At 38.2% G+C, this 17,807-nt stretch overlaps 1 protein-coding gene across 2 annotated transcripts in view; it reads right to left on the bottom strand.

The window, feature by feature from the left end:
• Nucleotides 1-17,807, bottom strand: part of LOC105492154 (inositol 1,4,5-trisphosphate receptor type 2) — a 493,933-nt gene that overhangs the window by 445,776 nt on the left and 30,350 nt on the right. For both annotated transcript variants that reach the window (XM_071072009.1, XM_011759132.3), the window contains exon 2: nt 4,734-4,804. In XM_071072009.1, the coding sequence (XP_070928110.1) occupies nt 4,734-4,804 (71 nt within the window). The remainder of the gene's footprint in view (nt 1-4,733; nt 4,805-17,807) is intronic.

The following is a 17,807-nucleotide window of genomic DNA, read 5'->3' as shown; positions in this document are numbered from 1 at the left end:
TGCCCATTTTCCCCCAAGTCCCTAATTTTTACTACCTGCTTTAGTGTTCATTGCACAGCAAAGAAATTCTCTATATTAGTTCCAATTCCTGAAGCATTCTGACTTATTACTTCAAAATGACTGATTGTTGTTTGCTACAAGTGGCCCCAAGGTAGGCGTGGTACATTATTAAATAGGTAAGTGACAAATGATCGGAGAATCTCAGAACTGGAAATTTCAAGACCAAATGGCCCAACACTGAGAAATACCTAATCAACCAGGAGAAGGGGCTGTCTTCTCTTCCCTCCATCCTCCAGGAAATGGTCCCTGGGTTCTCCACTACTTCCATCTTTTATCACCCTGATGGTAAGAGAAGGACATAAACCTCTCTTTAAGTTGATTTAAGTTGACTTCTCCTAAAAGAAATGGCACATACATAAATACGCAGACTTTTAGAAAAATAATACTAAGAAGAGTTTTCTAGAGAAGGGGGAGAAGGGTGGAAAGGAACAGGAAAAAGCAAAAGAATATAAAATCAAAAATTAAAATAACTGCCTTTATTAAAGGGAAGAGGATTAAAGTGTACATCAAAAAATAAGACCTGTGATGAACTCTGTTGGTATTATATGCCCTCTGGTATGATGCAGAGAGAAGAGCGCATAACCACTGTGGTAGTCTCAAAATTTTAACTCCAGTCCAACCATGACAAAAGCGTCAGACAGACACAAGGCACATTCTATAAAATACCTAGCTAGTACTCTTCAAAAGTATCAAGATCATGAAAAACCAGGGAAGACTAAGACCGGGTCACAGAATAGAGCAGACTAAGGAGACACAATGACTAAATGCAACACAGGATCATGGATGGGATCAGGAACAGGAAAAGGACTTTAGTGGAAAAGCTGGTGAAATACGACTAAAGTCTGGAAATGCAGTCAGCAGTGATGTACAAATGGTAAATTCTTAGTTTAGACTAATGTCCCCAGTGAGATGCAAATAACAGGGGAAACAGAGTGGAAGAGAACTCTCTGTACGTTTTCACAACTCTTCGGTACAGCTACATATATTCCAATGTTTACAGTTTCTCTTAAAAATGCAGAATATTTGATCATTAAAGAAATGTTACTCACATAAGAAAAAGCTACTATGTTTCTCTTAATATCAATCTATTGCATGGTTTCTACACAAAAATGGCTGTCCACCAGGTTTGAAATAACCCTTTGGAAATTATTTATTTGGTAAAACTTAGTTCACAAGTGAGGTAATGCGACACAGTCAAAAGAACATTTCACTGTGGAACTTGGTTGCCACAGTCAAAAAAATTGGAGTTGTACTAGATTTACTTTTAATTGCCTACTGGCTCTAAAATGTTATGATTCGCTTGAACAAATTATAGCATGAGTATGAAAAACAAAAATCTTTTAAAATTAATTTGAGAATATCATGTGTCTGGCTGAGGCAAGAGGAACTGAGGTACAGCTGAACTGTTGATATGCTATTGTTTCTTCACCTTATCTAAAAAGTAACAATAAGGGAGGGTGCTCAGGAAACTTGGCAGGGGAGTCTGGAAATGCTGGGATGGTGATTCTGGGAGGCAAATCTATGAAACAGCAATGGCTTTTAAAGCCAGAAAAAAAAAAATGGGGGAAACATATTCATGCAGAGAATGGCCTAAGGCAAGAGCCATAACGACAAGCTATGCAAAAGGATGAGGCATTTGGTCAGGCACTGTCTGCTCCTTACTGTTAAGAAGTCCAGGGCAGAGGCAAGCCCTGTTCAGGGAATTCTTTGAGAATCCAGCTGCATAAACAATGCATCATGGAAGAAAGGCTGGGGCTTTAAGATAAGAGAGAACCCTGAGTTCCCAATAGGAAAGAACCCTCCTTTTCCAATGATGAGTGTAGTAAGATAAATGGTTTAATCTAACACTGGAGGTAGAAAATGAGAGTAAACCAGCAAGGATAATGACCTCAATGACTGGATTACAGGAAAAGCCAGCCTTTCACCAGAAGGATGGAGTGTCTGAAAAAGTGATTCATGCTCTGAACCAGTGCCCAGTGAATAATATGAGACCAAGTATCTGCATATAATTACCTAGTGGGTACAGAGCTGTTATCCCAGGTTCCCTTAAACACTCTAAAATAATCTTTGCAAATTTAAAACAATTCACTTCACTGTGGATTGAAAGAGGAAAAGAAAGGCACCCATGAAGCGTAAATGTTTGTCTTTGAAAGATTAATTCTCCCTGACCAACAGAGGAGCAAGGCTGCCCAGGCTCACGCCTGTGAAATGTGGGCACCCCTGGAAACCAAGTTTTATCACATGATCCCAGAAAAAGTTTGGGTGTCTCATCCAAAAGTACCTAATGGCTATTTTGAGGGATACAGACTATGGGCAGAGCACTATGCCTGGAAAACACAAAAAGAAGTAAATAAAATCCTGCTCTTGGAGAGGCAATAATGTAAGGGTTGAGTCAAATATGCTTAATAGAAATGCATTATGCTTTTCTATCATAAGGTAACTATCCTTTATTTATTTATTTATTTATTTATTTATTTTTGAGATGGAGTTTCGCTTTTGTTGCCCAGGCTGGAGTGCAGTGGCGCGATCTCGGCTCACTGCAACCTCTGCCTCCTAGGTTCAAGTGATTCTCCTGCCTCAGCCTCCTGAGTAGCTGGGATTACAGGCATGAGCCACCACGCCCAGCTAATTTTGCATTTTTAGTAGAGATAGGGTTTTTCCATGTTGGTCAGGCTGGTCTCGAACTCCCGACCTCAGGCGATCCACCCGCCTCGGCCTCCCAAAGTGCTGAGATTACAGGTGTGAGCCACCGTGCCCAGCCCATTTGTATAATGACTTAAAATGCTTTTATATTTATTCTCTGGAAATATTTCAAGGCTCATAAAACCTTGTGTGGTAGTCATTGTTCTTGTTATTAACCACTTCTACTCCCATTAGCCAATGACAGAGGTCCTCTGAGGCTCAAAGCAGGCAAGTGATCTACTTAAAATGACACAGCCAGCAAGCAGTACAGTCAAAACCTGAACCTCATGCTTTTTCCTGCTACAAATACAGATTTGTTGTCCCAGTTTGCTTTTAGAATTTTTCTTTGTCTTTAATACCCTACAGTTCACCAAAGAGTGTCTAGCGGTAGATGTGGTTGTATTTACCATCACTGCTCTGAACTCAATGTGCCTCTTCCACCTGGGGAAGAGTGTTTTTCCTCAGTTTAGCAAGTTCTCACCCACATTCCTTCACATATGGCCTCTATCCCAGTCTCCCTAGTCTTTCGTTCTAGAATTCAGTTAGATACTGTGGGAACTTCTCAGCCTATCCTCCAAGCTTTTCATGACTCATCCAAATTTTCCTTCTTTGTATCTCTCTGTGCTACATTCTGGGTAGTTTCCTCAGATCTCTCCTCCAGAGCCCTAATTCTCTCCTCATCTTTACACAATGTGCTAGCTCATTCTTTTCCGAATCTACCTTTATTCACACTATCTGTCCTTCCATTAGGGTTTCTCTACCCTCTTATCTTTTGGGTCATTTCACACACACTTCCTGCATTGTCTCTGGCAGGTTGTTCCTACATGTTACCCTCAAGGTAGCTTCATTCTAAGTCCATCCTCAGTGGAAACTGTTTACTGCAGGAAGACCTCACTTGCCCAGGGTTAGGAGAGTATCCCTACTGAGTGGTTTTGCAGATGTTTCCAATGGACAGTTTGTCTTCCACATTCTGTCTTACGCAAATTTCTCTACTTGGGGAGACATCTGGATAAAGTGACCAATTTAACTCAAAGGACATTTTTTGTGCACGTCAGTTTCTCTGCAAGGATCTCAGTCTAGAGAAAATGAAATAAATAAAATATTCCCATAAGAGATAGTGTAAATAAAATGCCTATCCCAGAGAGTAAAACATGGTAAACATTAACCCAATGCTAATTGTCTCCCTTTTCCATTGCAGTAAGCAGCAATCTTCACTTGGGCTGGTGGCTCTGAGAATCCCTCCGTCTTTCTCCAGTTTTTAATCCTTTATTAAGGCCGTTTTTCACCATTATGAGAATGAATGGTTATACATTGTTCAAAATAAATGCTGTTTTAAAATTATTTTTATTATTATAAGTATGTATCAATTATGAAATTGATTTGGGCAAGCTTTTAATGACTAGTTTTAGCTTTCTGTGATTATAGATTCCATTAATCCTCCTTTTGTAAGAGTTGAGTTATAATCAATCTCTTACTAGGATCAGTTTCTCATTTGAGGAAATTATCAAGCTATTTCTAAAATTATACTTAGGGGTTCTAAGACAATTGTCAGTTATTACACACCATCAAAACTGCTATTTTAAAAAGTAAGCTAACACATCATTGCCACACTCCTGAGTTTACAAAGATAAATTAAAAAGCTAACAATGAAACACTATAACATTTACAATTGTCAGAGAAGTATATAAATAAATACTGTTCAGCTGCATTTACTGGCTTGACAAGTAGCCTTTCACAGTTAATTACCAAGATTTCCTTTTAACAGATAGACCATTGTCTGGCAAAACAAAAATTAAAACTATTCTTTCATTGCAAATCCCTCAATATGTAAAAGAAAAACAATGGAAAAATTGTTGAAAGAATTTTCAGTGAACATATTTATATCTGAAAGTTTCACATTGAATAAAGTTTTAACATTACTTACTTTGAGACACAAAAATAATCCTCCCTCTTAGTTCATACAATAAAAAATATATATATGTATTTCTTACCTCTGAACTTCTTGGGAGGGTTGGCAAGGTCCCCGGCCTCTGGGTGCACCACACATCTGTCATCCACTAACCTAGAAGGAAAAGCATGTTTACATTGTTAACATCCTTGTCATATTCATAAATCGTAGACTGCACATGGATATTGCATAAATATTTACCAAAAGTTTTAATACCTTTCTTCACTAAGTAATTTTTTAATAATCATGGGTCTGTAAAAAGATTTGGTTGTAGATATATTAATTAAAGCCTGGTTTATGAAATTGAAACATAGGAAACATTGTTAAGTAGTAGGAAACTAGTTAGATAACTCATGACATGGAACACTGTGGAGCTGTTTAAAACTACATTAAACAAAATGCACTGGCCTGCAAAATGTTTACAGTGTGTTGTGAATGTAGTGGTAACCAATCAATAAGATACATGTATGCTTAAACACACACACATGCACTTCTACACATACATATATAAGAAATGGAACACAGCAAAATATTAAGAGTGGTCAGATTACCCACAGTTTTTATTTTCCTGTCTTTTTTTTTTTTTTTTTCCTGCGTGTACGTATGTTTTACAGGGAAGATGTAAGCTTATGAGATCAGGCTTCTGGAGTGCCCATAGAGTAGGTGGTTATGCCTTCCTGGCCTGCATTCAATCTCTGGCTTGGCCACTTCCTAGCTAGGTGACTTCAGGCCTCCTTCTTTATACCTAAACAATAAGGATAAAAATATCTACCTCACTGCATTGTTAGAAAGATTAAATGACTTAGTATTTTTAAAGTACCTAGTACGACTTCTGGCAGTTTCCATTCAATGGACAAATAAAATCAAGAACCTTGTGTCTTCACATATTCTCTGCTTCTAGAAGAGTGTCTGACACACTACAAGTGCTCAACAAATATAAGTCAGATGAATAAACTGCCTTTGTAGCCACAACAACATGTTTAATCTCTATTAAAATATTTATGAGAAGACAATTTGTAGGACAATTTCAAGACAGAGAAGCTGAATCTCTGAATTGAGAGCCAAGAGACATGAATCTCTTGCTCAAAGAGAAAGATCTGTTAACACCAGACTCACTAACGTTCATTTCTCCATCGGTTACATGATGTGAATACCCAGGTTTTTCCCCAGAATATTGTGAGAATGCATGTTAATTAATTACATGTATATGAATCATTTAAAGGGAGATGTCCAAATTGCAACCTGGTAGTTTAAAAAAGAAAAAAAAAGAAGAAGAAGAAGTATTAACCAGACTCACTAGCATGCATCAACTCCACCATAGGAGTTGAACTAGGATGACTGACTTAATCAAAATGAAACTTTTGGTTCCTAGTTTATCTAGTTACTGGAAGCAGACACTTCCTAAATCAACAGATTTTTCTGTGGGATTCAATTTCCATAAAACAATATGCTGATTTGGTCAAGAAATACAGTTCTTTGATTTTTTTAATATATCCTTCATTCACACTGGTTTACTAAAATGTGGTTTTACAAGGGCTGCCAGGCATGCAAGAAATTCCTTTTAAGAGTCTCTAAAAACTGATTTATTAGAAACAGGAAGTCACATTGGGTCAAGAGAAAGCAAACCCAAACTTCCACAATATCCAACTTCAGCCTGTAACATTGAATCTGAAAGGCTCCAATAGTTCTAAGAATATTACAACATAAGATGTAAATAAAAGGGCTGTGAGGGAAAGGTTGGCTTTTCTAATTGGTCAAGACATGTTAAGAATTCTAATACAATGGTCAAAACGGTCTTATTTAGAGCACATAAAAATTTGATAATGTAAAAATTACAAATGACACTGACATTCTATTCATTCCTTGTACCTGTGCATTCCCACAAAAACACAGACTCTTATGAATGTCACTGAGTCCCTGCCTGTGTGGACCAGCCATCAAGAAGAATGGGAACTGAAGCTATAAATCAGATGGCAGTGTATTTATGTGAACGCTAATATCTATCCTCAATTATCTGATAGCCCAGATAAAAGCATAATAACTAAGAATGACTTCAGTTCTAAAAATTTGTCCTATTCCTTACACAAAAACGTCTGTGAAAATCACAAAGGCAGTCATTTCATCCTGAAGACTCAAAGAATTGGAACTGAATTTGAAGAGAATGGAAGGAAGGAAAGGACACGAAGAAGCAAGGAGTCTGAATCTGTTACAAGACATACATGACACTGGCATTAAAAGTCAAACAGGATTTTAATGGTAGTTGGAATCCTTTTTGACTTTTAATGCCAAAATCCTAGAACAACTTCTACAATATCCCCAACAGCCTCTTCTTGAATACTTCCAAGGCCAATGTATTTACCATTTACCATCATTCTGACAGCACTAATATTAGAAATGTGTTTTATATGGAGGTGAAATAGTACCTTATCTTTCCCAGTACTTATCCCATTTTCTTCTATCTACTTGCCTAACTGTCTTGAGTCTTCCAATAAATTTTAAGCTCCATGAAGTCAGAGATTGAATCCATCTTGTTTATCATTATATCCTTGGCATCTACTAGAATGAAGTGCAATAGATACTAAATATATATTTGTTAAATAAATAAATGAGTCAGTGAATAAATGATGTCGGCTTCCCAACTAACTCTCCCTGTCTTTTCCCAGTTCTTTCTTCTGGAACTATATAGACTAAGTTTTCTTTTTCTGAGATGAGCAAACTGATTTCTCTCCAGTCCTTCCCCATGTGGATATTTACCAGGAGTTCAACATCCTTCATACACCCCAAGTGCCAGCATCCCCTCACCTGTGATCCTAGAGACTATCCACATGAGTCTAGATGCGTCCCAACAAGGGCAGAGTACAGAGGACTATTACCTCCTTCTTTCTGATACTAAACTTACAGAAATGCATCCTACAATTTTAGTAGCTCCTGTGGTAGTTAAGGTTCCCCTCTGACTTTCATTGGGTTTATAGTAAACAATAATTCCAGGTCCTTTACATGTGTACCACTGATAAGCCAGGTTCTCCCACCCACCAGTAGGGCAGTTAACTTTTATAACCTAAGGACCAGAATTTACAACCAAACAGGGATAAATATAAAGACTGACCTTTGGTCCATGAGAAGAAAATCATCTGAAAAACATTGATCTATTCCATCCCTAGTTAACTCATTTAGACCATGTCATGATTTTGTCCATTTTAACCACTCATGATCAATGTTCCCCAAATTTGGCTGAATCATTTGGGGAGTTAAAAATAGTAAGGATAACCAAAAAAAAAATCTTTCCTTTGTCCAGACCTATTAGAATAAAACTCTCTGGGGACAAGGACTGTGTGTTTTAAAAAGCTCTCTAACGCTCTTTAAATGGAGTAGGAGGATCTGCTCTGCACTCCTACAATACTCTAGGCCATCCTCTACCAATAGACTGTATCACAGTCCAGTATAACTTTATAATTTCATATATACATATACACACACACACACACACACACACACATATATATATATGCAACATCATTATAAACTCCAAGAGAGTCAGCCCATTTCTGTCTTACTCACCATTATAGGGCCATCTTTAAGCATTATGCTTAAAATATAGATGGTGCTAAATAATTAATTGATGATTAAAGTGACATTTAAAATCAGTGATGCTATTTTTGATAGTTAACATAAACAATAAAATAACTAGAAGCAATAAACGGTTGACTAATAGGAGACGGAAGAGAGATTTGGAAATATTCCCTATGTAGGTATGTCCCAGAAAATTATCAAAAATGTCATATCCTGAAAAAGGCCAAAAGAGCCTGCTCTAAAAAACAATATCTCAGGTAGCATCTTTCAATCCAATCCCTCAGTGCACATCTTAATGGGCTACATTTATTTTTCTTAGAACTAACTAGTGATTTATAGCACTAGCCTAAAATTCTCAATTTTTCACTAAAACTCATCTAACATAAAACCCATTGTTTTTTCTACCTATTTTTCTCTTCATATGGTCATAACTGTAAATTATTTGTTCAAATTTACTTACAACAAAAAATCACTCAACGATTAGATCTTCGAAAGTATAAGGAAAATTTAATAGCTACTTTGATTTTACACATAAGTATGAATTTTGTAAATGTGAATGGAATTTTAACTGGACATAACAAGAGTCTTAAAAATTCTGTGAGAAGTATAATATCTACATGAAAAAGCTATGTTTATGCATTAAATTCAAGTCCACTGATACCTTGTTAAAAATAAAGTACACTATTAATTATTTTCACAAATGCCAACAGTCAAGAGAAAATGCATTTGCTTTCTTATCTGATTTCTAGGTTTTTGTTGTTTAAGACACTCTGCTGGCCGGGCGCGGTGGCTCACGCCTGTAATCCCAGCACTCTGGGAGGCCGAGGCAGGCGGATCACGAAGTCAGGAGATCGAGACCATCCTGGCTAACCCGGTGAAACCCCATCTCTACTAAAAATACAAAAAATTAGCCGGGCGTGGTGGCGGGCGCCTGTAGTCGCAGCTACTGGGGAGGCTGAGGCAGGAGAATGGCGCGAATCCGGGAGGCGGAGCTTACAGTGAGCGGAGATGGTGCCACTGCACTCCAGCCTGGGCGATGGAGCGAGATTCTGTCTCAAAAACAAAAAAAGACACTCTACTGCTGTCCATGTCCAGAAACATAACTGAAATCCATCCTTCCAACCTGGCTTCAATCTACAGAAATTACCTGAAATCCATCCTTTGAACACATCTTCAAGTTTCATTTCTTCATTGAAGCTATATTCCCCCTGATGGGAGAATCTTCTCTGAAATCTCATAGCAATTTTAGAGTATCTTCTAGTTTACAAGATATAAGTATGACATACACATTAGTCTTATCTTCCCAACCAAATAACAACTATAATCTATCAATCACCAACTGCATGCCAAATACTGCTCTATATGTTTATAAACATAATTACTAATTTCAAAACAATTTTGCAAAATATTTTCTCTTGCAGATTAGAGAGATCAGATGATAATGGTGGAGATGACAGCTCATGAGCAAAGCTAAGATTTGGACCCAGATCTACAAGACCAAAGACTTGGCTCCCTCCTTCTGTTCTACCAGGCTGAACTTGTATTCTCTTATATATCCACATACTCTGCTTTCCAAGTATACATGCATGTTACAATAATGGAGATGTAGTAGACACTCCAATATTTTTTACTGAAATGCTAACTGACTTTCATTGATGTCTATTCCAGCTTTAACATCTCATAATTCCGTAATTCCATTTTTATAGTATCTAAAATTAGAAAGCACAATTGTATACTGAAGTATTTTATAAACATCATTAATTTGCATAATGCCTTCCTGATTTGTGCCATATCTAGAAACTCAACACCAAAACACATTAAGGTAAGGAAAGGATGAACTATTAAATGATGTTAGGATAATTAGTTGTCTATTTGGGGAAAAATGACACAATCCCTTCTTCACATAAAAAGTTAATACCACATGAATTAAAGTCTCAAATGTGATAAGTAAAGCTATAAAACATTTAGAATACATGGATGATGATATTTATGAACAGGAGAGTAGAAAAAATTATTTAAGCCAGACTAAATAAAAAGGATAAAATGTAAAAGACCAGTAAGTTTGTCTACATTAAAAGTAAGACTTCCATCCACCCAAGGACAATATAAAGAGACAGAAGACTCACAAGGCCACTGCTATGCTTATTCATTTGTACAAGCATATTATAAAAAAGGTGGTAGCATCTGGGCACAGAGGCTCAGGCCTCTAATCCCAGCACTTTGGTAGGCTGAGGTGGGCAGATCACCTGAGGTCAGGAGTTCGAGAACAGCATGGTCAATATGGCGAAACCCCATCACTACAAAAAATACAAAAATTAGTAGGGCATGGTGGCGCGCACCTGTAATCCCAGCTACTCTGGAGACTGAGGTGGGAGAATCGCTTGAACCCAGGAGGCGGAGGTTGCAGTGAGCCCAGATCACGGCCACTGCACTCCAGCTTGAGCAACAGAGTGAGACTCTGTTTCAAAAAAAAAAAAAAAAAAGGTGGCAGTACACAAAATCAGTTCTGAAATGTGGTCTATGTTCCACTGTTGAAGCCATATACCGTGGCACAAGCTGCATCTGCCCAGAAGTAATCATATGTTTGTGCAAGAGAACAGCCTGTGCAGCCAACAGAGGCCTTTTTTCTCATTCATACAAAGAAGCCATAAATACTAACGGCATCCCTTAACACATAAGTTACAAACTAAGAGAAGACATTTGCTATAAACGTTTAGTATCAGAAATTTATAAGGAATGCCTAAGAATCAATAAGAAAAAGACAACCAAACAGAAAAATGCAAAATAACTCATGAACAAGCCTGAGGAAACACTAATATCTTTTAGAAGTCTGACAAAATGTTCAACTTCATTTGTAATCAGAAAAAAATTTAAGTCAAATTAAAATCTTACTACATATCCAACAAATTGGTAAAAAGTAAGGTAGGAAAAAATTTAAATGTTAGTAAGGTTTTGGATGAATGCAAATTTTCATTCACTGCCATAGGGAGCAGAAATTAGAAAAAGTACTTTGGAAAAAATGTGACATTTAAAAGTTGAACATGTGCTTGCCCTTCTATTCACCATTTGTATTTCTAGACACATATATGCTCTACAGAAATCTTACAAACTTGCATCTGAAGACATGTATGAACAAGAGTGTTCGAGGCAAAACTGTTTATGATAGCAACAACTGAAAAAAACACAATTTTCATCAATAGTAACATGGATAAAGAAGTTATGACTAGGTCGGGCGTGGTAGCTCACACCTGTAATCCCAGCACTTTGGAAGGCTGAGGCGGGCGGATTGCCTGAGGTCAGGAGTTCAAAACCAGTCTGGCCAACATGGTGAGACCCTGTCTCTACTAAAAATACAAAAAAAAAATTAGCTGGGCTTGGTGGCCTGCACCTGTAATCCCAGCTACTCAGAAGGCGGAGACAGGGGAATTGCTTGAACCAGGGAGGTGGAGGTTGCAGTGGGCTGAGATCGCACCACTGCCCTCCAGCCTGGGCGACAGAGACTCCGTCTCAAAAAAAAAAAAAAAAAAAAAAGGTATGACTAAATGAATAATTTCATACAATAGATAACTACCAAAAAAATGAATAAATTGTACTGCATGCAATGACACTAAAAATCTCAAAAACATGAAGTTGAGCTTTAAAAAACTCAAGTCCAAAAATAATAAATGTTATATAATTCCATTGTATAGATGCATATATAGGCTATACTAAACAGCATATATTTTAGGAATACACACGGGGTATAAAAAATTAATGTATAAAATGTATGGCTATCAGATTTTTAAATAGATTTCTGAAAGAAAGCAAGTAATTCCTTTGTCTCCAGTCCCTCATTATTCCAACAGCTACAAAGAAAATGCCACATAACTGATAAAATATTAGTTGTATCTTTTCTCTGATGAAGCCATAAATGCTATTTCCATCTGGCATACATTATAAAATCAGCATATTATTTTCCTGATGTTTGTTTACCACATATATCTGATCCATTTACCACTAAGTGATATAGTTCATTTCTAACAAAATGGCTCTGAAATGTATTTAAATAAAATGAATTTGGGGAAAAAGAGAAGGTGGGGCATCCACAACGGACATTACTAAAAGCTTTTACTAGAGAGGCAGTTAAGATGTGACCAGGTTCATAAGCATCATGGAATTATTTTTATTTTTATTTTTATTTTTATTTTTATTTTGAGATGGAGTTTTGCTTTTGTTGCCCAGGCTGGAGTGCAACGACGCGATCTCGGCTCACTGCAACCTCTGCCTCCCAGGTTCACGTGACTCTCCTGTCTCACGCTCCCGAGTAGCTGGGATTACAGGCGCACGCCACCGTGCCCGGAAAATTTTTGTATTTTTAGTAGAGATTGGTCAGGCTGGTCTCGAACTCCTGACCTCAGGTGATCCGCCCACCTCGGCCTCCCAAAGTGCTGGGATTATAGGCGTGAGCCACTGTGCCCAGCAGAATTGTCTTTAAAAGAACTTTCAGAACTTTATCACAAATAACTTGATCCCCCAACACTGGGATTTTCACTCTGCTTGACTACATGAATTTCTCCCTCAGCTGCAATCTTCTGGCTTCTCACCTAAACTATCCCTCCACCCCACCAATCTACCACAGGCCCCCACAACTCTGGCACGTCATTCAACTCCCTCCTTCACCTGCATTTAGAAGCAGCAGTAGAAGAGAAGAAAAAAACCTGACTTCTCATCCTTGACCAGCTGTGTTTATGCTAGTTACTGAACCTCACTGTGCCGCATTTTTTAAATGGGGCAGCTGTGTTCCCACAAGTTCCTCGTATTTCTGTGGTTTCTTGTTTCTCTTCTCCTGTTTTGTGACTAGAGTTGGCTTATCATCCTTCACTAGCGCCCTCTGACATGTATCATAATTTATACACTGTAGTTTGAAAGTTTAAGTGTTTAGCATCTATTTTTTAGAAGCTTACAAATTATTTTATCATTACAAGCTAAATACTAGCACTAAGTGGTTTTGTTCCATTCATTCACCATCGTCTTAGAACACATTATTTTTAAAATGTAGTATCTTGCCATTTAGTAATATGTATATTTTTTAATTTAGCCAACACTCAAGTTGCCCAAATAAGAAGTCGATCCCAAGGATGTTAATTCATGTTTGTATGGTAATTAATTTTTCTCATAATCCAGAATAACTTAAGAAATGCAAGGTTCTACAAATGTCCAGTTTCCCACCTTACATCTCCTTATATAGGAGGTCCTATGGGCTCTCCTGTACAAGACCATAAATAATTCAAATCATGCTAAGAAGCAAGTAATTTCATTGCAAAACTTTCTGCCAAAATGTTTCTAACTTATAAATGCAAAACAGATGTAACATGCCACATTCACTCACAGCTACGCTCATATTTTGCCTGTCTATGATGACAAGAGGAGTTAAGTGCACGTTTGTTTGCCACTTGAAATGTGTGGTTTTCAATGGTTTTTAAAATTAAACAAATAAATTTAGCATTATCTCCTCTTTTAAGACATGTCTAATTTCAATAATGTTCTTGACTAACACATACTTTGGCTTAAACATTAAAAGTATGTTTAATTCCATATATAAGTTTTTCAATCAAGCATAGGTTTGTTGCTGCCAATATTTCTAAAACTGGTTTCACTCAGAGTTAGAATTGTGCTTGCTCTTAGGTATTCAAAATATTCCCACTTATTTTTCCATGAAAGACATAATTAACCTATACCCACACATAAATTACAGCATAAACACTAAACTTTGAAGTACTACTAAAAATACTGGATGAATCCATAAATTCAAATTTTTTTTGATGAATGCTATCACCCTGACCAAATGATTGAACTATTAACTACCTTTTTAAAATATGGGTATCACATGACTACAAAGAGAATGCTGTTTCTGACATATTAATCTTTTTATAAAGCACTGCAGGGCCGGACGTGGTGGCTCACGCCTGTAATCCCAGCACTTTGGGAGGCCGAGGCAGGCGGATCACGAGGTCAAGAGATCGAGACCACGGTGAAACTCCGTCTCTACTAAAAATACAAAAAATTGGCTGGGCGCGGTGGTGGACACCTGTAGTCTCAGTTACTCAGGAGTCTGAGGCGGGAGAATGGCGGGAACCCGGCAGGCGGAGCTTGCAGTGAGCTGAGATCACTTTGCCACTGCACTCCAGCCTGGGCGACAGAGCGAGACTTCGTCTCAATAATTTAAAAAAAAAAAAAAAAAAAAAAAGCACTGCAAGAAGCCATCATCTTGTGAAGCGATTATCTTCAGAGTATCAGTACTTTTGAAACTATGGGGAAAAGCAACTTAAAAAGTTACATACAACCTTTCAAAGAGAAACACATCTATCTGACAATGATTTCAGAGAGGATTTGCCTGTATATTTTGAAAGCTTACAGTCTTAATCCAGCCAAAGAAAAATAATCATAACTTTTTCTTCTGGGCTTCTCTTTCTCCATCTAATAACTTCCTTTTCTTGATCCTCTTGACCCTGCCTCCTCAACCTCTTTGAACCCAGTGTTACTGTAAGTCAGTTTGTGAAGCATTTTGTCCTAGCTTGTCCATTACAGTTCTCATGAAAGTCAAAGCATCTGCAAAGTACCTTTCTCAGAATATGAACAGGCATCTCTACCAGTTGAGGTCAATTATTTAGTGGTGGCTGAGCTGACCTTAACTACTACCAGTTCTCAACCACCTGCAAAGAGCCAGAAAATCATTGGTGCTAGTAAAAGTGACTCACTAGACAAGTTCAAGTCCAGATCTTTACCACCACCACACTGTCATTCCTATCTGAGTTTTCACCACCTGGTTGACACCAATTTGCAGGTGCTCTCGGGGGAAAAAGGGCCATAAAAATCAGAAACCCACCTAGTTTCACTCTCTTCTTCCAAGTACAGACACCTCCACCACCCCAGGTTTCTGTCTGCTTTTGGTCACTCTCGGTGACCTACACATAGTTGTTTTTTACATTTTGTCCAGAATTTACAGTTGTGATCAAGAAAAAACTTTCCGTTCAGAAAAAAAGACCAAAAAAAATTTTATACTTGATATACTACAGATTAAATTCAAAGAAATATGAACTCAAATATTTTTAAAATTACTAATAAGACAAGGAAACAAGTTACTATGCATGAGTCACCAAAAACAATAACAAATATTGTAATTATCAACTAAAAAAATATAAAATAACTATTATGAAATGTTTGAAGAAATGGAAGATAAATTTTATAAAAAGGGCAAGGAGGAAGAACACATCAAAAATGGTCAGACAGCTTGGCATGGTGGTACACCCCTGTAGTCTCAGCTACCTGGGAGGTTGAGGCAGGGGAATTGCTTGAGCCCAGGAGTTTGAGTTGAGCATGGGTGACATAGCAAGACCCCATCGCCTTAAAAAATATGGCCAGATAGATTTAGTAAAGAATTCCTAGGAATGAAAAATAATTATTGAATAAGCAGGTGGATTGAAGACAGTAAATCAGACACAGCTAATTAATATGTTAGAAGAAAGGTTTTAATAATTACTTGGAATGAAGCAGAGGACAACAAGGATAGAGAAAATATGAAAGAAGTTTAAGATATATGAAGCATTAGATGAGAAGGTTATCACACATATATAGTTAGCATCCATAGCCATTGTGGCTATGGATGGGTTCGCCTTGGGTGGAGGCCTGGAGCTTGCCCTGGCCTGTGACCTCCAAGTGGCAGCTTCCTCGAAAGTCACAGGACTGATTGAGAGACCACTCGAGGGCTCCTCCCAGGGACAGGAGGCACTCAGAGGCTGCCACGCTGCCTGGGGGTGACCCTGGTGAAGGAGCTCATCTTCACAGGCTGACAACTGAGTGGGCACTGGGGCTGGTGAATCACGCTGTGGCCCAAAACAAGGAGGGTGATGTCGCCTACCACTGGGGGCAAGCACTGGCCCAGGAGGTCCTGTCCCAGTCTCCCACTGCCATGCGGTTGGGCAACGTAGCCACTGACCAAGGCATGGACGTGGACACTGCATCAGGGATGGCCACTTAAGGGATATTTTATGCCCAGAACATTCCAACCTGGGACTGGCTGGAAACATGGCACAGAGAACCAACCCCCAAAATGTGTTGGCAAATGACCTCCATTTAACCTTCAGCATGGGAGATGCGTACCTTGAACAACAGGATCCAGAAGGAAAATTTGCATCAGGACTGCCCTCATCATTTCACCTCTCTGGGCTTCGGTTCCTCCATAAGGATGATGAGAGATATGATATGATTGGCATGATGCCTGGAACCAAGATGCTGACCATACCACCTACTGCTACCTTCCTTGACGTCACGCTAGGGTTGGATTTGCTTTGGAGAATGCCTGTCTCTCTCTCTCTCTACTCAAATGAAGAAGAATTAAAATAGATCCCTCTGGGTCTTTGTATCATTGGTTCTCAGGCCCTGACCTCTCCCTCAGTTATCAGGTACTAACTAGAGATGTCAAGAGATTTTAAGATACCCCTAGTTTTTTTCCTCTGGACAATAGAGATAATAAACTCTGGTATTGGTTGTACATGTGCCAGAAGTCAGACTGCAGATCCCAGCTCTTTGCCAGTTACTCACTGTATAATTTTGGACAAATTGTTTAAACTCTGGGCCTCAGCTTTCTCATCTGCAAAATGAAACTGTTGTAAGGATTTAACAAAATAAAAATACCTCATGTTAAAAAAACAAGCTAGATTTTGTAGTTGGATGAAAAAATCCAGCCATAGGCTATTTACAAGAGTCATACCTAGAATATAAGAACAGAACAAAACAAAGCAGGAAAATACTAGCCAATGGAAGGTATGGGCCAGGGGTGGTAGCTTATGCCTATAATCCCAGTGCTTTGGGAAGGTGAGATGAGAAGATCACTTGAGGCAAGGAGTTCAAGATCAGCCTGGGCAACATAGCAAGACCCTGTCTCTACAAAAAAATTTTAAAAATTAGCCTGGCGTATTGCATGCACCTGTGGTCTCAGCTACTTGAAGGCTGAGGAGGATCACTTGAGCCTGGGTAGTGGAGGCTATAATGAGCTATGATCATGTCACTGCACTCCAGCCTGGGCAACAGAGCAAGACCCTGTCTCTAAAAAAAATAAAAATAATTTTTTAAAAAGAAAAGTATAGTAGCAGTGATAATATCAGACAAATAGGCCAGGCATGGTGGCTCATGCCTGTAATGCTAGCACTTTGCAAGACTGAGACAGGAGGAGCATCTGAGCTCAGAAGTTCAAGACCAGCCTGGGCCACATAGTGAGACTCTGTCTCTTTAAATTTATATATATATCCAACTATTTCCTCCTAGAAATGTTTCTCAACAAACTGCAGAGGAGATATATATATCTATCTAGATAGACAGATATCTATAGATCAGAAAAATCAAAAAAAGAGAAAAAAGCTTTATTCAGAATAAAGAGAGCCATTACATCATGAGAAGTGTTTCGCTGCTTTAAGAAGATACACAAATTCTAAATGTATATGCAACAGCCTCAAAATAAACATAATGTACAAAATTACAGGGAGAAATTAACAATACACTATCTTACTGG

This window comes from Macaca nemestrina, chromosome 10, assembly GCF_043159975.1.
Source record: "Macaca nemestrina isolate mMacNem1 chromosome 10, mMacNem.hap1, whole genome shotgun sequence".
NCBI lineage: Eukaryota > Metazoa > Chordata > Mammalia > Primates > Cercopithecidae > Macaca > Macaca nemestrina.
Note: the sequence above shows the minus strand (reverse complement) of the source record. Positions and strands in the feature narration are given on the sequence as shown.